The sequence below is a fragment of the Notamacropus eugenii genome, chromosome 3 (genome assembly GCF_028372415.1).
Source record: "Notamacropus eugenii isolate mMacEug1 chromosome 3, mMacEug1.pri_v2, whole genome shotgun sequence".
Lineage (NCBI taxonomy): Eukaryota > Metazoa > Chordata > Mammalia > Diprotodontia > Macropodidae > Notamacropus > Notamacropus eugenii.
Genome location: NC_092874.1, coordinates 195,730,005 through 195,750,504, shown reverse-complemented (window position 1 = coordinate 195,750,504; position 20,500 = coordinate 195,730,005). Strand labels below are relative to the sequence as shown.

The 20,500-nt window shown below is 38.4% G+C and overlaps 1 protein-coding gene across 2 annotated transcripts in view; it reads right to left on the bottom strand.

Annotated features, from left to right (window-relative positions):
• Positions 1 to 20,261, bottom strand: part of GUCY2C (guanylate cyclase 2C) — a 121,906-nt gene extending 101,645 nt beyond the window's left edge. Inside the window, exons 1-4 of one of the 2 annotated variants that reach the window (XR_011977040.1) lie at positions 19,929 to 20,261; positions 15,838 to 15,944; positions 6,735 to 6,799; positions 3,367 to 3,582 (exon numbers count right to left, since the gene is read on the bottom strand). Coding sequence is in view for 1 of the 2 variants with exons in the window: in XM_072653876.1 (XP_072509977.1) it covers positions 3,367 to 3,582; positions 6,735 to 6,799; positions 15,838 to 15,944; positions 19,929 to 20,142 (602 nt within the window). In the remaining variant the exon portion in view is untranslated. The remainder of the gene's footprint in view (positions 1 to 3,366; positions 3,583 to 6,734; positions 6,800 to 15,837; positions 15,945 to 19,928) is intronic. The other variant, XM_072653876.1, reaches the window with a different exon arrangement.
• Between the last annotated feature and the right edge of the window lie 239 nt (positions 20,262 to 20,500).

Genomic DNA, 20,500 nt, shown 5'->3' with positions numbered 1-20,500 from the left:
TTTTTCTAGCTCCATTTAGTTATTTGATTGGTATGACACTGAATAATTGCTTGGAAAGATAAACAAGCCCTACATGATGAAGATTCATAGTGTCACAATCTATATTGAAATCTTCATGGCTGAGGGGTGGGAATGGAGAGTGGGAGTGAGAGGGGAATGGGGTTGTTTATCAATTTCAAAATAAAATTTCAATAAAAAGAAAGAAGTGAGGGGTGGAGTCAAGATAGCAGAGTAGACAGATGCATATACTCTAGCTCTTCCCCCACAGCCCACAAAATACCTGTAAAAAATGACTCTCAACAAAATCTAGAGCAGTAGAAGCCACAGAACGACAGAGTAAAAGAGATTTCTGGTCAAAGGTAACCTCAAAGGCCGACAGGAAAGGTTTATTCCATGGGACACGGAGTAGAGCCCAGCCCTGGCCATGTGGTACAGGGAGGAACAGGACCTGAACAGGCCTCTGAGGCAGAATCCCCAGCAGGGACGGTCCCAGATCCCTCAACCCACAAGTGACAAAGAAAGCCTCAAAGGTCAGTGTGGGAGGGCTTTCCCAACTGGGTGAGAGGGAAGCAGGGTCCCCCTAGTACTGGCCTCAAGGAGTGGCAGAGGTGGCTGCAGCAGCAGCAGGCAGCAGGAGGCTATGGTGGCCACAGAAGCAGCCTGGGTCCTTTGTCTGAGTGCCTCAGCTTAAAGCCCCTGGGGGAATTGAGCAGTTGATCTGAACCTCAGCCCTGAGCATGGTACTAGAGGAGGGGAGGAGCACTAGGACCCTCCTCCTGACAAAGGATTCAGAAGTCAAGTACCTGGCTGGAAAAATGCCCCAAAAAGAGAAAAAAAATAAGACCATAGAAGGTTACTTTCTTGGTGAACAAGTGTCTCCTTCCATCCTTTCAGATGAGGAAGAACAAGGCATACTGTCACAGGAAGTCAAGGCCTCTGCTTCCAGTACCTCCAAAATGAATATGAAATGGGCTCAGCCATAGAAGAGCTTGAAAAGTGAATCAGCAGCTTGTTAAAGGAGAACCAAAAAAATGCTGAGGAAAATAACACCTTTCAAAATAGGCTAACTCAATTGGCAAAAGAGGTCCAAAAAGCCAATGAGGAGAAGGAGACTTTAAAAAGCAGAATTAGCCAAATGGAAAAGGAGATTCAAAAGCTCACTGAAGAAGTTCTTTAAAAGAGAGTTCTTTGAAAAAGAGAGTGGAGTTCAAGGAAGCTAATGATTGTATGATAAACCAAGAAGTTACAAAACAAAACCAAAAGATTGAAAAAATAGCAGACAATGTAAAACATCTCATTGTAAAAACAACTGACCTGCGAAATAGAGCCAGGAGAGACAATTTAAAGATTATGGAACTACCTGAAAGCCATGACCAAAAAAAGAGCCTAGGCATTATCTGTCATGAAATTATCAAGGAAAACTGCCCTGATATTCTAGAACTAGGGGTAAAAATAAATATTGAAAGAATCCACAGATCACCTCCTGAAAGAAATCCGAAAAGAGAAACTCCTAGGAATATTGTGGCCAAATTTCAGAGTTCCCAGGTCAAGGAGAAAATACTGCAAGCAGCTAGAAAGAAACAATTTGAGTACTATGGAAATACAATCAAGATAAAACAGGATCTGGCAGCTTCAACATTAAGGGATTGAAGGGCTTGGAATAAGATATTCCAGAAGTCAAAAAACTTGGAATAAAACCAAGAATCACCTACCCAACAAAACTGAGTAAAATGCTTCAAGGGAAAAAATGGTTATGAAAAGACCAGAACTGAAGAGAAAATTTGACTTTCAAACACAAGAATCAAGAGAAGCATGAAAAGGTAAACAGGAAAGAAAAATCATAAAGGACTTTCTAAAGAAATCATAAAGAACTGTTTACATTCCTACATGGAAAGATAATATTTGTAACTCTTGAGACTTTTGTCTCAAGTATTTGGGTAGGTGGAGGGATTATGCGCGCACACACACACACACACACACACAAACACACACAGAGTACAGGTTGAGTTGAATCAGAAGAGATGATATCCATAAAAAAATTAAATTAAGGGGTGAGAGAAGAAAATATTGGGAGGAGAAAGGGAAAAATGGAATGGGGCAGACTATCACTCATAAAAGAGATAAGAAAAATCTTTCTCAATGGAGGAGAAAAGGGAGAAGGTGAGAAGAGAAAAGTGAAGCTTATTCTCTTCACATGTGTATGTGTGTTCTTCTTTCGTTGCTGAAGAAGATCATGCCATCAGAGAAATGAATACATGACTTACACTTGACTTTGTTTTGAGTGAGGGAGGGCTATGCAGGTCACCAGCCTCACTTCTCCTCCAGAGCCATCTGGATCCAGTGACCAGATATTCATCAAGATGACTGCAGATGACCCAGGATGAGGCAGTTGGGGTTAAGTGACTTGCCCAAGGTCACACAGCTAGTGAGTGTCAAGTGTCTGAGGTGAGATTTGAACTCAGGTCCTCCTGACTCCTGCACCGGTACTCTATCCACTGCGTCACCTAGCTTGCCAGTAGTCATGGCTGAGAGGTTAAGGCGATGGACTAGAAATCCATTTGGGTCTCCCTGCACAGGTTCAAATCCTGCCGACTATGAGGAGATAAGAGCCTCATCTCTTCGCATATGGCTTAAGGAAGGAATAACATGCTCACTAAATTTGATATGAAAATCTATCTTATACTACAGGAAAGTAGGGGAGAAGGGATCAAGTAGGGTGAGGGGGATGATAGAAGGGAGGGCAAATGGGAAAAGGGAGTAACTAGAAGTAAACACTTTTGGGAAAGGACAAGGTCAAATGAGAGAAGAGAAATAAAGGGGGGGACAGGGTAGGATGGAGGGCAATATAGTTAGTCTTACACAACATGACTATTATGGAAGTCTCTTGCAAGACATCACATATATAGCTTGTATTGAATTGCTTGCCTTCTCAGTGGGGATGGGTGGGGAGGGAGGAAGGGAGAGAAGTTGAAATTCAAAGTAGTAGAAACGAATGTTGAGAATTGTTATTGCATATAACTGGGAAATAAGAAACACAGGTAATGGGGTATAGAAATCTATCCTGCCCTACAAGAAAAGAGAGAAGATGGGGATAAGGGAAGGGTGGGGTGTGATAGAAGGGAGGGCTCATTGAGGGAAGGGGCAATCAGAATGCAAGGTGCTATGAGGTGGGGGAAGGGGAGAGATGGGGAGAAAAATTGGAACTCAAAATTTTGCGGAAATGAATGTCGCAATCTAAAAATAAATAAGTAAAACTATTAAAAAAAAAAAGAAAGAAAGGAGTGAGACTAGAAGTGTCTAGACAATCTGGTTCAATCCTAAAGACATTTTCTCAGAAGCCAAAATAAGGTAAAGAAAACTTCTTACCAAAAACATTCCTCTGAATTCTCATTGCTTTTATAAATGTAGGCTGTTTTCCATGAAACAGTTTTGAATGGCAAGTCATTAGTCTTCCAAAAATCAACTAAGAAGTACATCATCTTCCTTGCTGGAAACATCAATCTGGTTAACGTTTCTTTGTGGTCACATGATAATCCAAAACTTCCTGCTGAAATCATAGGGAAGTCCAAAACTGTGTCAAGGCTAAAAAGGGCAGGGGATAGGAGAAGGAGAAGAAGAAAGATAAGTAATATTAATGTCAATTTTATAAAATTTAATTACAAAACACTTTTAAATTTCTTGGGGGATATGTGCATAGATGTTGATAGATTAAATGAATCTACTTAGGTATGTGCAATAATTTTTTAAAATGTCCTTCCCATACAGATTGATTGCTTTTTCAGTTTTATGTTATTCTAACTTAGATAAATAGGAATTGAGAAGTGGGTCAAACCTCATGCTATCTCTATTATTACTGGTTATAAGAAAAGTAGCATTCCATTCACAGGACTTGTGATAGCCAAATTTGTGTAGCTTGTCTCTCTTCTGTCTTCATGTTCTGCCCCACATACCATCCCTCCTAGATCTCTGCTCCAAAGTTCTCCAAACATTCCTTTCTTTCTTGAAGTGACCAGGTGAGAGAAGGATGGGAAAATGGAGAGTAATGAAGAATGAAATTGTACTTCTTTGTACTATGGAGTAAGGCCTTAGTGTGACTCTGAGAAGTTTATGTGACCCGGAAGGACATTGGTGGCTGACTGTCTAAAGGGCCTATGCATCAGAAGAATTTAGTTGGTAATTGTATGAATGTGTGAAGACTTTCTATATGGAATTTTAGTTGTCAAATCTTCCCCTTCCCACAAAAGTACAACCTAAAAAACTATCCTTAAATGAGGATAATCAATATTTGAAAAAGTCAACTTTAAACACAGGCCAACATTTAAAAGTAAATAAATAGTAAGGGAAAGTTTAATTGGGACTTTAGCTGAAAAATAAGCTGCAAAAAAAATTTTCTTATCTTACATTTAACTAAGCTTGAATTATCATTGGAGCTATGAGTTAATTCTTAGAATGAACAAAGAATTCATCAGGAGTTGATTGGAGGAACCTTTTTCCTGACAAAATTTCTGACAAATTTTGACAGCGTAATATAGCATCCTTCACTTCATGTTTGATTCTGCATAACAAGTCATTATTGGTGACAGCTAGTTGGTGCAGTGGATAGAGCACAAGCCCTGGAGTCAGGAGGACTGGAGTTCAAATGTGGCCTCAGACACTTACTACTTGCGTGACCTCGAGCAAGCCATTTAATCCCAATTGCCTCCCTGCAAAAATTTGTTGTCAAAAAAACATTTAAGGACTTCATTAATTTTCTCAAGGGTCTACGATAACACTTTGATATTCAAACCACCCTCTTTGGAAATGCTTACCAACAATCAGTAAAATGGCCCCAAATGACATTAGTGCAATGATATTAATGGATAGGGTTCAATGTTCCTGTTTGGGAGGCGGCAGGGAGAGGTGGAATATTGAATAGGGTCTAATAGTATAGGCATTTCATGAGTAATTCAGGGATATGCTGGAGCCAGCTCTTACCTCAGAGAGCTGATTGTTAAATTTTCAGGGTGAATATTTACACCTCAGAAACCAGCAAATCTTACAAACAAATCAGGGTTTGATTTTTTGTTCTGTTTTGTTGGTTGCATAGACTTAAGAAAGTGATGGAAAAAATGTTAATAATGCAGCTTAAACTTTATAGTATGTCCATGCATACACCTGTCTCCCCCACCCACACCCCAGGCTAGTTGTTAAACATACTAGCACACCCTGCCTAGAGCCATGAGGGGGTAAGTGATTTGCCAAGAGTCATATAGTTCATCCACAAACATACACTGAGTAACTACTATGCCAGGCCCTGTGCTAAGTGCTTGAGAGTCAAAGAAAGTTTGTTAACTGGTACTTGAAGGAAGTCAGGAAAGCCAGGAGGTAGGAATGAAGATGGCTAGAGCAGGGAGACAGTAATGAGTCTTGTTTAAGGAACTTCAAGGAGGCCAGTGTTCATTACTTTTGGAGTACAAGCAGATGAGTAAGGTATAAGAAGTCCAGGAAGGTAGGAGGGGGTTAGGTTATAAAGGATTTACAACATTTAGGTAGGAAAGTTTATATTTGATCCTGGAGGTGATGGGAAGCCACTAGAGTTTGCTGAGGGGTAGCTAAGTGGACTAGTGCATAAAATGCCAGACCTGGAGTCAGGAAGATTCACCTTCCTGAGTTAAAATCTGTCCTCAGACACTAACTAGCTGTGTGACCCTGGGCAAGTCTCTTAACCCTGTTTGCCTCAGTTTTCTCATCTATAAAATAAGCAGGAGAAGAAAATAGCAAACCATTCTGATATCTTTGCCAAGAAAACCCCAAATGGGGTCATGAAGAGTCAGAAATGACTTTAAAAAGAGTTTATTGAATAGAGGAGTAGAGCAAGGAGGAGTGATATAGTGAGACCTGAGTTTGGAGAAGATCATTTTGACAGTTAGTGGAGAATGGACTGGAGGAGGAGAGACTTGTGGCAACAGACAAACTCAATAGCCTGTTGCAATAGTCCACATGTGAGGGATTGCACCAGGATTGTAACAGAGGCAGAGAAAAGAAGGCTCCACGATCATTCATTAATTAGTATGTATCAGAGACTTAAATCCATGTCTTCTTGGCTTCAAGACCAGTCCTGTGTCCACTATGCCATAGTGAAAGGGCAAGGAGGATTAATTTAAAAAAAAAGAATTGTGAAAGAGAATTCTAAGGTGTACTAAAGTTAGGCAAAATACATGGAAGAAATGCTCTTCTTAGAAGGAATATCTGAGAGATATTTGTTATCAGGTTGTATCCCACTCCTGGGGATGACAGAGATTAAGTGTTCTGAGATACAATGGTTCCAAATTGCTCCTGAACTTTATGTGACTTCTGTGACTAGGGTGTTATATTCAAGTTGGGAGAATGGCTTTCCTGGCAAATCAGACAAGGTCAAAGTCAGAGACTTTTTCTGAATTGGACCCCAATTCTGAAGGGAAGGGAAGTTCACAGATATCCTAAGGGAGTAAGAGGGAGGAAGCAGGGGAAGGAAGGAGCAAGGAAAGAAGGGAAAGAAGGAAAGAAAGAAGAAAGGAAGGGAAAGAGGAAAGAAATGAGGAGGGGAGGAGATGGAGGAAAGGATGAAGGAAGAAAGGAAGGGAAGAAGGAATGAAGGAAGTAAAGGAAAAAGGAAGGATGGAAGGAAGGAAAGGCGGGAGAGGAAAGGAGACAAGAAAGGGAAGGAGAGAGGGATGGAGAGAAGGGAGAAGGAAAGAAGGAAGGAAACTACTTACTACATCTGAAAGGTGGAATAGGTACAAGAAGGTCCCATGAGAGCGCATCCCACGGTGTTGTTGTCCTGTAAAAGATAAGAATACATCAATAGGTCCTTGCTTCAGCAGCACATTTACTAAAATTGGAACAATACAGAGAAGAATTAGCATATTCATGAAGCAGTCTATGTTTTTGAGCTTTATAAAATAAACAAAAGAATACATTAATGGGAAGGAAGGATCACAGGGTAGACTAGCAGCTTAAAAATGCTTGAGTACAAAAAAAATATGCTAGAGTACAAAGCAGAGAAATGAGAATTATGGTTGGCATCAGTCTGGGGAATAAGCCAAGACTTTAGAAGTCAAAGAGAGGAGGACCATGAATGTTGATGAAAATAAAGACCCATAATAACAGATCCACATGATAGTGAACTGACCAGCCTGTTTTGATGTACTAGACTGGAGCTGCACAATGGAATAGAAATGTTATTTTTATATCAATTGTTCTATAAATGCAGTATCAAGGGGATATGTAGGGAAGGATGGGAAACATATTATGAGGAAAGAGACGTCAAGATTAAGTCAGCAAAGAGAGCTTCAAAGCAACCTTGAAATCTACAAAATATGATGAAGGACCAATATATTCTTACCGAGTTTGATCACAATTAAAGGAATAATTAGGACCCTGGATTTTGGATAGATTAAATGATGTGACTCTGTTTACCAAAAATTCCATGTAAAAAAACAAGTGACAGTAGTTATTTTAATTCCAACCCTCTCCACTCTGAGCTCCCCAGATGACAGTACTGTCATTTATGCTGTTAGGTTTCAAATCTATCATTTCAGAAGCTCTTTGCATGTCCTTAAATAATTTCTTTGAAATTAAGAGAGTTCCTGTCAAGTGAGCAGTGGTTCTTCAGTGGCAGCCTCATGGTCCAAACAACTGATATTCCCGTAACTATGCCTGAGATAGGTGAGTATCCTTTTCCAACCAGTTATCCTTTAAAAAATTTAATTATCTGTTAGTCTGGCTGTGCATTGTGGTTTGTCCTTTGTTCTCAAAGAAGACCATGACATCAGGGAGATGATGACATGACTTGCAACTGGCTTGGATTTGAGGGAGGGAGAGCTGTGCAAAACCACCAACCTCACCTACTCCTCCAGATCCATCTGGGTCGAATGGTCAGATATCGATCAGGACAATTAGATATGGCCCAGGATGCAGTGGGAGACTTTGGTTTTTTTGAGTTAAGGTCTTTTCAATGAGGCAATTAAGAAGTGAGTCAAGGGATTCCTATTCTTCTCTCTTTTCCTCTCCTCTCTTATTCTATTCTGTTCTTTCCTCTCCTATTGGGCAATAAGCATTTATTAAGCATCTACTACCTACACTGGGGATACAAAGGACAAAAGGCAGTCCTTTGCCCCATAAAAGCTCACAATCTAATGGAGGAAGACAACTATATACAAACAAGCTATATATAAGATAAATAGGAAATAATCAATAGAGGGAAGGTACTACAGTTAAGAGAGAAAAACTTCCTATAGAAGGTGGGTTTTTAGCTAGGACGTGAAGGAAACTAGAGAAGCCAAAAGGCAGAGATGAAGAGAGAAAGCAAGCCAAGTATTGGAGGCAGTAAGTAAAAATACTTGGAACAGAGAGAAGGAGTGTCTTGCTCTTGGAATAGCAAGAAGGTTAGTGATCCTAGATCACAGAGTATGTTGGGGTTGGGCATACAAAAATTTTTAAATGCTACTTTAAAAGTTGATACATATTTTGAACCAAACAAAGAAAAATTTGAGGTACTATTTGGTGCTCCCTTCTTTAATCCTTAATGGCTGTCAGTCACTAACCTTAATTTTGTTTTTTCATATTGAATAAAACATATCTTTCTTTTAAAAAAATTTAACTCTTCTCCTAGACCAAGTTTGATCATTATAATTCCACAGCATTCATTTTTGTTTTGTTTTTCTTCCTATTTACATAGTAATAGTCACTGGATATATTGTTTTTCTGTTCCGTTTACTCTGCATTAGTTCATATGAGTTGCCCTATGTTTCTCTGTAGTCACCATATTCATTGCTTCTTACAAAACGGTAATATCACATTACATTTTTATCCTTTATTTGTTTAGCCTTACTCTAATCAATGTACACTTATTTGTTTTTATACTTTGCTACCATAAAAAGTGCTGCTATAAAAATTCCAGTATATATATAGGACCTTTCTGTATTTTATCTTCTTAAGGTATATGCTCATTAGTGAGATCTCTGGGTGAAAGGATATGGGCATTTTAGTCATTTTCTTTTACCATAATCCCAAATTGTTTTCCAAAATTCACAACCCTAGTAACAGTGTAGTAGTGTGTCTGTATTCCTAAATCCCCTATGATCTTGACCTCTTTTTTTCATCTGTTTTCATTTTTACCAATTTGCTTGTTATGGTTTGAACTTTTGGAGTTGTTTCATTTTCATTAGAACACTTCTTTATAATTTACTTTAAGTCTCATCCTTTCATGGCCTTATTATTTGCCTCCCCCAAAATTATCCATAATTTCTAAGATTTTAGGACACCTTAAATTAAAAAATTACTAGGTTGCTCCTAGATTTGAGAATTGGAATGGATCTTAGGGATCACACAGTTCAAATTTCTCACTTTATACATGAGAAAATTGAGACCCAGAGAGGTTAGGCCATCTTTCCAAGGTCACAAAGTAAAGTGGCAGAACTGGAATTTGAAGCTAGCTCATCTGATTCCAAATCTAGCCCTATTACAACCACACCACACTTCCATGTGTTGCTTCTATCGTAACAGTAGGTGCCCTATTTACCTTTTGTGCTGTTAAGGCAAAGAGATGGTTTAGTCATTTTGTTTGATATTTTTTACTATCTTCTCTTGTTTCTCCCCACCACTACCACCCCAAGTTTGGAAGCAGAAGAATAGACATTCCAGCCTAATAGCAAATCTCTACTCTAACTGAGTAAACCAGGGGTGGGGAACTTTTCATATTGGAAGTCTGAATTAATATGTAGCTATAATCAAATAAAGCCACATTCAAGAAATTTCAATTAGATATATTTTAAAATGTACATTATTTTGTAAAAATAGAACTACTTTGTACTTACTAATTTAAAAAATGAAAACTATTTGTTCATTTTAAAGTTAACTAATCTTTTAATGACTTTGTTGTGCCTGCTTTTTGCTGGAAAGCATTTGGATATTTGGTTGCAGCATGGAGGTCCGCAGTTTCAGTTGATTCTCTAGATGGGTATCAGTCATTTGTGACCTTAAGGGTATCTTGATTTGGGTTAGGTAAGAGAATGTAGATTTGCAACAACAATTGGTTGAAAAGTAAGAAAACATTTTGGGGGCATGTTGCCAAAGGTGTGGGTTTTCTACTGCATTTTTCTGTATTTCAGCTGAATCTTTCTTAGCATCAAACAATGACTTTAAAATGTCATCTACTGAGAGCTCAATCAATTCCAGCTGTAGTTCTTTAGGCACCTTGGTGATAGCAACTAGATGAGGTTGAAATGATTATTTGAGTGTGATATCATGATTCTCAGAGTTAATGAACCTTTCATTGTATTTTCCAGTTAATAGGTCTGTAACAGCTGCACACTCTTCAAATTATTCACATATATCATCCTGCTCATCAATGACCTTTGCTAACTGGGGGAAAGTGTTCATTTGAAATTTCCTTTTGAAGAGCTGTTTTGAAAAAAGATAGTTTTTTTCAAAATGCTTGGATTTTTTGCCACATATCATATATTAACTTAATTTTACCTTGCAAAGAAATATTCATCTTAATTTCTTCCTCTGACAACTGCCTGCTCATATCCTTTGACCATTTATCCATTGGGGAATGAAAAAATGCTCCAAATCACTACTGATTAGAGAGACTCAAATCAAAACAATTCTGAGGTACCACATGACACCTATCAGACTGGCTAATATGAAAGAACAGGAAGATGATAAATGTTGGAGAACATGTGGGAGAGTTGGAACACTAATTTATTGTTGGTGGAGCTGTGAGCTGATCCAGCCATTCTGGAGAGCAGTTTGGAACTATGTCCAAAGGGCTACAAAAATGTGCATTCTCTTTGACCCTTTGCAAGAGTCATACTCTTTGCAACTCATGTCATCATTTTTCTGATGGCACGGTCTTCTTCAGCAACAAAGGACAAACACAACCCTGTGAGTAGACTGAACTCCTGCTCTCCTATCTGCCTCCCCCTCCCCTTCCTTCTCCTCTCCAAAGGAAGGTAAATTTGGATGGCCAAAAGACGCCCAGTTGACTTGGGTTTTACTGACTAGTTTCCCTTTCCTTCCTTTCCCTTTCCTTTTCTTCCCTTCCCTTCCCTTCCCCGAACCTTAAACCTACTGCACTGTGAAGCTCAGACACCTTCCCCCTGCCTAAAGGCTCTCTTCTAGACCCTCCTGACTTTAGAGTGATTATCAAAAGTGACTGTTGCTGTTTCCTTCCCCTCCTGATGTCTTTCTTTTCTTTGCCTCATTAAAGGGGCCATGCCTTGGCTACTTCTTAAACAGGCCTATTCAACGAATAGGCATTACCTCACCCTAAGTGAGTACCTAAATAGATCTTGGCCTAAAGAGACCAAGGTCTCCCAGTGCATCCTGGGTCATCTCTAGTCATCCTGATGAATATCTGGTTACTGGATTCAGATGGCTCTGGAGGAGAAGTGAGGCTGGTTATCTGAACAGTCCTCCCTCACTCAAAACAAAATCAAGTGCAAGTCATGTCATCATTTCTCTAATGTCATGGTCTTCTTTGGCAACGAAGAACAAACACAACTCTTTGACCCAGCAATACTGGTTCTAGGACTATATCCCAAAGAAAACATAAAAATGGGAAAGGAGCCACATGTACAAAAATATTTATAACAGCTCTTGCTGTGGTGGCCAAGAACTGGAAATCAGGGGGAATGCCCATCAATTGGGTAATGGCTGAACAAGTTGTGGTATATGAATGTAATGGAATACTATTGTGGTATAAGAAATGACAAACAGGTGGACTTCAGAAAAACCTGGAAAGACTTACATGAACTGATGCTCAGTGAAGTGAGCAGAACCAGAAGAATATTATACACAGTAACAGCCACAGCGTGTGAAGACTGTTTCTGATAGACTTGGCCCTTCACAGAAATCCAAGGACCTAAAACATTTTCAAAGGACCCTTGATGCAAAATGCCATACACACCCAAAGAAAGAACTATGGAGTCTGAATGCAGAATAAAGCAGACTATTTTCTATTTTGTTCTGTTTTGATTTGGTTTTTCTCATGGTTTCTCCCATTCATTTTAATTCTTCTATGCAACAAGACTAATGTGAAAATGTGTTTAATGACAATGTACATGTAGAACCCATATGGCATCATGGGGAGCGAGAGGGGAGGGAAGGCAAGAAAAATTTAAAAATTATGGAAGTGTTTGTTGAAAACTGAAAGCAAATAAATTAATTATTAAAAAACCTTCAAAAAAAGAATAAAGAACAACTTTAACAGCTGAAAAGAAATACTCCAGTCATTTTGATTGGACATGATATCACACAGAAATGCAACATTCCTATAGAAATTTTCTTTCAATAACTCATATTGATGATCCTGTTCTTCATAAAATTTATCTATTCTTGCAGAGATAAAATTTTGGCCAACACCTGTTCCTACAACAGCCAACACACTTTAGAATGATATGGCAAATCCACACTGAATACCTCATTGTTCAGCTTCAGCATGTTATCAAACTGATGATGCCATGTTGCATTTGCACCAATATAGTTAACAATACTTATAACTTGTTGCAAAGTATCACTTAAAATAGTAGTTTTAACACAGAGATTTTGCTGATGCATGACACAACGAAAAGAAATGAGAGCATCTGGATCTGTTAATATTTTTTTTATTTGTGCAATAAACCCTTCGTGTTTTCCTCTCACAGATAGTGCATTGTCTGTATAAATTTACCAGTTTCGGGCCAACTTCACAACATTTATCTTGAAAGCTGCTGAAAATGTCTATTCTCCAGGTTCTATTCACAAGAGTGCCCCAAGTGAGTAACTCTTCATAGCAAAGAAAATCTTCTGTTATAACCTGAATGAAGTATAAAACCTGGGCTGAGTCAGCAGTATCAGTTGATTCATCCAAAGTGATTGAATAATGTGTGTGTGTGTGTGTATATTATTGAATATATTGAATATATATTGAATAATGTATATATATTTTTCCTTTTGAAGTATTGCATGAAGTTGTTCTGTAAAGTTGAAGGCTAATTTATACTGCCAATAAGTTATGATTGTCCTTGAAAGAGGCAGTTTTTTGTACTTTAAAATATTATCACACTCTAAGCATTCTACAACTTTGACAATGCATTCTTTCACAATTTCTAGTCACTGAAAAGCTTCCCTTTTTTTTCCTGAGTGCATAACCTACTTTATAACTTGTTTGAGTGCCATTATTTCTAGGTCTTATTGCTGCTTAAAAGAATCATTTTTGCTTTTGCTTTTCATCTTTTAGCATCTGCAATACAATCTTTCATACTTCTCCCTCTAATTTTAAAATATTTGTGGTCCTTATGAATATTATAATGCTGATAAGCATTGAATTTCTTTAAAGCTGATATTGCAGTGTCACAAAGCAAGCAAATCATCTTATTTTTAGCAGAAACAAGATAATATTGCAATTCCCAATCCTCACTAAAAAAATGTTTTCTTCCTTCAGTATTCTCTTATTCTTCTTTAACATGATGGGCTCCTAAGCAGAAGAATTTAAAAAATACTGTCAAGCCATGCGACTATTCACAAATTCCACTTCCAACAGGAACACAGTGCACCACTGTCAAAAGATGATAAGGGACTGCATACTCGACCCCCATAAACTCTTGTCAACCAGTCTTGTGTATTAGGGGCACTTGTCAAGTGGGAAAGTTAGAACTAAATAGTGAGTGCAGCACCTGTCAATTTAGCCCTTATGGCTTACTAATGTTCTAATTGTGTAGGTCAATGTGGGAGGATTATTTCATTGAAATTTATTTTATTCTTTGGTATTTTAAATACATTCATTTTTAAAATAAAATATAAATATAAAAGATGAATAACAATGTATTAATAAAAATAAAAGGATGTGTTCCGTAAAATTTTGATTCAGTCAAAAGGCTGAACTTAAGGACCTAAAAGGATACATGTGGTCTTGGACCCCAGCTTCCCCACCCATGGGGTAAACCATTTGACATTCTCTTCTAAAAAGAAGGAGGTAATTTGCCAATATTCTTTCCCCTGACTCCATTCTCAAATGTGGAATGAATTCCCTCTTCACCTCCATCTCTTAGAGTCTCTGGCTTCCTTCAAAGCTGATCTTAAGGGCTTTTGTTCAGTCATTTTTTCAGTCATGTCTGACTCTTTGTGACATCATGCAGAGTTTTCTTGGCAAAGATACTGAAGTGTTTTGTCATTTCCTTCTCAGTTCATTTTATAGATGATGAGGAAAGGAGGTAGGCAGGATTACGTGATTTGCCCAGGGTCACACAGCTGTAAGTGTTTAAAGCCAAATTTGAATTTGGGAAGATGAGTCTTACTGATTTCCAGCGCAGTGCTCTATCCACTGAGCCACCCAGCTGCCCTTCTGTACTACTGCCTATGTAAAGCCTTTTCTGATTGCCCCGTCTGCTAGTCCTTCCCCACCCCAAATTACATTGTATTGACTTTATACGTACTTTGAATATATCTATATGTGCACATGTTGCTTTCCCCAATAGTATGTAAGAGCCTTGAGGGAAGGGACTATAGCACTTTTGTATTTGTAGCCACAGTGTCTGGCACAGAGTAGGTACTTTATAAATGCTTCTTGATTGAAGGATTGCTTTACATCACCGCCCCTCCATTGTGATCAGAATCCAACTGGAGTCCCATCGTTAATTATGGTATTTACTATCCCATCAGTGGAGAACGCAATACTTCTGTCCTTCAGTAGATAGTCTCCATGAGTTGCTAGGTCCAAAAAGATTCATTACCAAGTGACTAACCTTCTGGGGATGAGCTATTGCTCTTAGCTGGTCTGTTCCTTTGATGACAGTAAACAAAGTCTTGGAAGCTTGATTGGACTTGCCAGAGTTAACATTGAGTTAACACAGCATTTGAGAACTCTCTCACCTCTATATTAAGATGAAGCATTAAAGTAGGACCTTAGTGGAGAACATTGTGTTTATTTAATACAATGGTTTCTTTAGCAACCAGAAACTTTATTTAGCCCAGATATAAACTTAAAGGCTCAAAAAAATCTCAGTTTTTAATATACAAGAAACTCTTCTAAAGGGTCAGTCAGTAGCTTATCCAAAACAAATCTTTTTTTAATTAAATTATTTTATTTGTTTTCAGTGTTCTACAATCACTTCCATATATCTTAGATTCTTTCCCCTCCCTTCCCCCCTCCCTCCCCACTCCCTCCCTAAGACAGCAAACAATTTTATATAGGTTCTACACATATATTCCTATTAAATACATTTTCACCTTAGTCATGCTGCATAAAAGAATTAAAATGCATGAGAGAAAACATAAAACAAAACAGAACAGAACACAAAAGAAAATGGTCTGCTTCATTCTGCGATCGAATTCCACAATTCTTTCTCTGAATGTGGAAGGCATTCTGCCTCAAGAGTCCACTGGGAATTTTTTAAGTCCCTGCATTGCAATGAAGTACTAAGTCTACCAGAAAAATTCCTCATACACTGTGTTGCTGTGTACAACAAAACAAATCATCTTAAACTAATGTTTAAAGAGAAAACTTTAAAATGTTTAAAGAGAGATTATAAAATGATTTCACTACACATCTAAAGCAGAGAAGAGGTATTGAACAGCTGGTATTCTCCCTTAGACCTCTGACTAATCATAACTAGACATAGGAAAATGACTCTATTTGTATCTGAAATAGCAAGAGATTGAGGATAAATATACAGCAGACCCTTGTTCTATTCTGTAATCAGTGAGAAACATTAAGAAAGATGTAGGTAAGGAAAGTGTGAGTCAAATATACCTATCCCAGGCCATGAAAATTTACCTTTTGCTGATAGATAACAAGTCATTTCTATCAAAATACAGTAAGGTTTCCATACTTACTCTGATAGCCTTAAGAACACTCAAGCCTTCACAGGTGCTACTAGAGCAGTCATTTATCTTGTATATTGGAGTCAAGGAGTAGTGATAGTAGATGCTCACATTTATGTCTGTCATCCAGAAATAGGGAAAAAAAAAACAACAGAAAATTAACATCATTTCTGTTTGCTAATATTAGGAGATGCTAATATTAGGAGGTGGCAAGGTGGTTTGCTGGCCAAAATATGGCACCAAAGCTTTAGTTCTTAGGAGCACCAGCCAGATGAGTAGAGTACAATATTTTGCCTCCTTCTCTACGCTTTCATTATGGCTCAAATTCATTTGGACATCAAATAAATCAGATAACTGGTTGGGACAAATGACTGTGATTCAGGTCTAGAGGCAGAGGTAAAAATATATGATTTAAGCTTAGCCTGTGGATATTTTACCTGAATTTTGTTATCTGTGCATAATGACTCATAACCCCTGACTGTGACAAAAGTTCTATATGTTGCCCTTATCAGAGAGAGGCTTTCTAGTCACTGCACCCTAGTAGATTGAAGTTGACATGTCTGTCAAGGGTTGTGGAATGGGTAGACATGAAGTCAAGAGGATGATAGTAGGAGGCAATGTATGTGACTACTACTGTGACATATGTAGTGTAGAGAAGAGAAGACAGATTCAGAGACAAACAGTCAGAAAATAGCTAAGACACCATACCCATGTAGGAAGAACAGAAATGTAACATAACACCTAGAAAGTGCATGTGTTCATCCTTCGTTGCTGGAGAAGACCATGCTATCAGAGAAATGATGACATGACTTGCACTTGACTTTGTTTTGAGTGAGGGAGGGCTGTGCAGGTCACCAGCCTCACTTCTCCTCCAGAGCCATCTGAATCCAGTGACCTGATATTCATCAGGATGACTGGAGATGACCCAGGATGAGGCAACTGGGATTAAGTGACTTGTCCAAGGTCACATAGCCAATGTGTGTCAAATGTCTGAGGTGAGATTTGAACTCAGGTCCTCCTGACTCCTGCACTGGTGCACTAACCACTGTACCACCTAGCTGCCCCACACCTAGAAGGAGGATCAGCAAGAGCAGGCACTTAACACAGAGCAAATGAAGAGAGAACAGTATGATGACATCACCAAAAGCTATCTACTGCTCTGCAGTGTTAGCAGCCTGGGCTGCCCCTCTGCACGTGTGCCCTGGCAATATGTGATCCCTCCAGGTGTGCTGTCCCATACATGCAACTTGGCCAGGCATGTGTCCAATCTATTTATGGGGGAAGATGCCTCAGGTTTATGCAGGGAGGGGGTTTCTATTGCTATTTCATCAAAGAAATTTGCTTTGAACTATTATGTCTCTTGGTTGATCTAGTTAAAGTAAAAACACTAGTAGGAACTTGTGAGCTTTGATTTTAAGTAGATACCAAAAATCCTGAATATAACCTGAATATGGGATAATTTTTCCGGGGGACCCACATGATTGAGAGTACCCTCGGTGTTACACTGACAATAGTCCTAAGAATTACTACTTGCTCCGTAGTCCTGAGGAAAAAATAGGTATCAACTATAAAGATTAGGGATCTTTGGGCTCAGGAAAATCATTGTGCTCCTGAGTTCAAAAATCAACATCGTAAACATAGATTGGAGGAATTATGGCTAGATAACAGTTACTGTGGAGAATAATTTTAATGGACTGAAACCTCAGTAAGAATCAACAGTTTAACATAACATGGTGGTCAATTTTTTTTAAAAAATAGTGTTATTTTAGTTTATATCTCTTTGAAAGACACACAATGTCTGGAGCAAGAGAGGGAATAGTTCTTCTGTACTCTTCCCTGGTTGGACTATATTTCTTAATCTGTAAATTAAGGAGAATTAAACTCAATGATTTTTAATAACTGTTTAATAATTTGCAATTTGCAAATTTTCAAATAATTTTGCATAATTTACCTTCCATGAATCTCTCTTTATTGATTTCCTTGTATGTGTGCATAGCACACCATGGGCATTTAATAAATGCTAATTAAGTTGAGTTTCTGGGCATACCTGAGGTTGAACTTAGTAATTATATAATAAAAAGAATCCTAAAGTTGGCATCAGAATACTATTTTGTTTGCTGTATCATAGCCTCTGGCTATAATGAAAGATGAGAAAACTATCCTTATCAGAAAGGGGCTTTCTAGTCATTGTACCCTAGCAGATTGGAGCTGAGATGGCTGGCAGGGGAGAAATAGGAATCCAAGAATATGGTAGTAGGGAACAATCCGTGAGACCAATATAGTGACATTACACTACAGGTAATGTAGTGGAGAAGAGCAGGGAGAGAAGGAGAGAGAAACACACAGAGACAGAGAGATAGTCAACTATTTACTAGCTGTGTGACCTTGAATAAGTTATTTCATCTCTCCCGTCATAGTTTCCTCATTGTAAATTTCCCTTAGGAAAATATGGCAACAAAAAGATCTTCCCCATATGTGGCATTCTTTTTTTGCAGTTCCACTGCCTTTAGAGTGCTCTCCCTCCTTACCTTTGCCTTTTGGAATACTTTTGTTTCTTTCTGGTTCCCTCAACTTATTAGTGCTCCCTCGGCCCCCACAAATTATTGTGTATTGACTTTGTATGTATATTTATATTTATAGTGGGGTTGTACATCAAGCAAGGGTTCCACTCTAAAGTCTTCATATAAAACAAAAATCCTGTAGAGTCAAAATTACTACTTTCTGTACCAAGTCTCCAAGGTGAACAGGCCTGTTCATGTTATGACAATGTAGGAAAGAGATATCAGCAAGCTGGTAAATTACTCTGAGATGAAGATTTGCCTCCAAGGATTGGGTTGGTTGGGCTAAAATTCCAAAGTGGGAATGGCTATCCCTTCCTTTGCTGTCTCTCTCCCCTAGAGTTTCCTCCATCACCCACACACATACCTTCCCCTCATTCTGTCCTGAAAGGGTAGAGGTAGCAGGAGTCCTATGTCTGGAGAAGCTCTGTTATAAGCAAAAGGAGGGCTGAAGGCAGATTCTCATTTCTCCTCATCCATCTCATGTTCATGTCTGCCCCTCAATAGAATGGTGGGCACCATTTATATTTTTTTTCTGTTTTATTTTTATTGTTTGCCAAATGGCCTATACTTGAATTGTCTTAAGTTAATTAATGAATATGATTCAATTCCACCTTAATTATCCAAGTATATATTGTTTTTCCCAACTGAATGCAAGCATTTTGAGGATATGTTTGTCTTTGCAGCTCCAGCTACTAGCACCTCCCAGACCCTGGTGGATCATGGGCACTTAATAAGTGCAAATTAAATTGAATTTCTGGAAGCAGTAATTACATAGTAATCAATAATTTAGAACGTGCAACTATCTTAAAACTATAGAAACAAAGTACATTCAATCCTGCAAAAAAAACATAAAATGAATTAAAGTTTCTTTATGTCAGATGGTCAGCTCCCAAGGATAACAATTACAATACATTTTACCAGCAAATTTCTAAGGAAGAGTCCCAAAGGAAACCAACATTTAGGAATTTTGTACCCTTCATTGGTCTACTGAACTCAGCAGATAATCTGGTGTACTTTAACTTCAAAATCAAGTCACTGATTTTTTTCTCTCTAAAAGCACAAAACATCTCTGCCTCTGTCAAAAAAGATCAATAAAGAATTTTTTCTTCTTTCTCTTTTTTTCTTTAAGAAAAATCTTTGTTGTATGGAGTGGTTCTCTCAGAGGGAGTAGGAGCAGGATACAAAAGGAAATGTATGTGATATAAAAAGATATCAAAAGAGATTATTTTTAAAAATAAAAACAAGGAAAACACCTATAAAGTCAGGCATACCATGGTCATGTCAGTGCTGTACTATTTCTTGGGGCACCTTGTTCCCTATGGATAGATCTTTTGTAGATAAAATTTGTGTGATCAGTTTTATAAATTATTCTTCCCCCTTGTGGGGCTGCTATCTTGACACAAAAGGGTCATCAGGGACTTAGAAAAATTAGAATAAGAAAAAGACTAGAGGATCAGATCAGAATCTTTGGAAGTTATTTATATCCCAGACCACAATGCTAGTAAGGGGAAAATGGAGCAGATCCTTTCACCATATATTTACCTTCTCTAAGTAGGTTTTTCACCATTTCCAAGCTCTTGTCCATAGCTCTTCTCAGATTTTCCTGTGGCTCCGGGAAGGCTGAATTATTCATCATCAATACACTGATTCCATAATGGTCTTTAAAACAGGCCTTGTTTTGAGGTAAAGTCCACCCCCATCCCTGGAAATAAAGGAGGAGGGACCACAGAGTCAGACCCAGCACTAACCTCTTCATGACCCCCTCACCTCGCGCCCATTTCTCTCACACTCACTACTCTTGGACCTGAGATTACAAAGAAAAATGGAAATCTGAAAAGATGATCTCCAGCTGGTTCCCTCAGTCAGCTTTACTCCACCCACCTCCCTGGCACTGCCCAACATTCATTCCCAGGGCTCAGAGAACACATATATTAGCAAACCATGAACAGAAGCCTCAGAATGGAAGAAGATGAGCCAAAGTCCACTCCATGTGTTTGCTCATAAAAAGGTCAGAATCATAAAACAGAAAGATTACTTGGGCCTCGTCCAATAAACTTCCTCTATATCAATGGTAAGTGGGAAAAGGGGTGGGGGGAAGTATATGATGAAAGGTG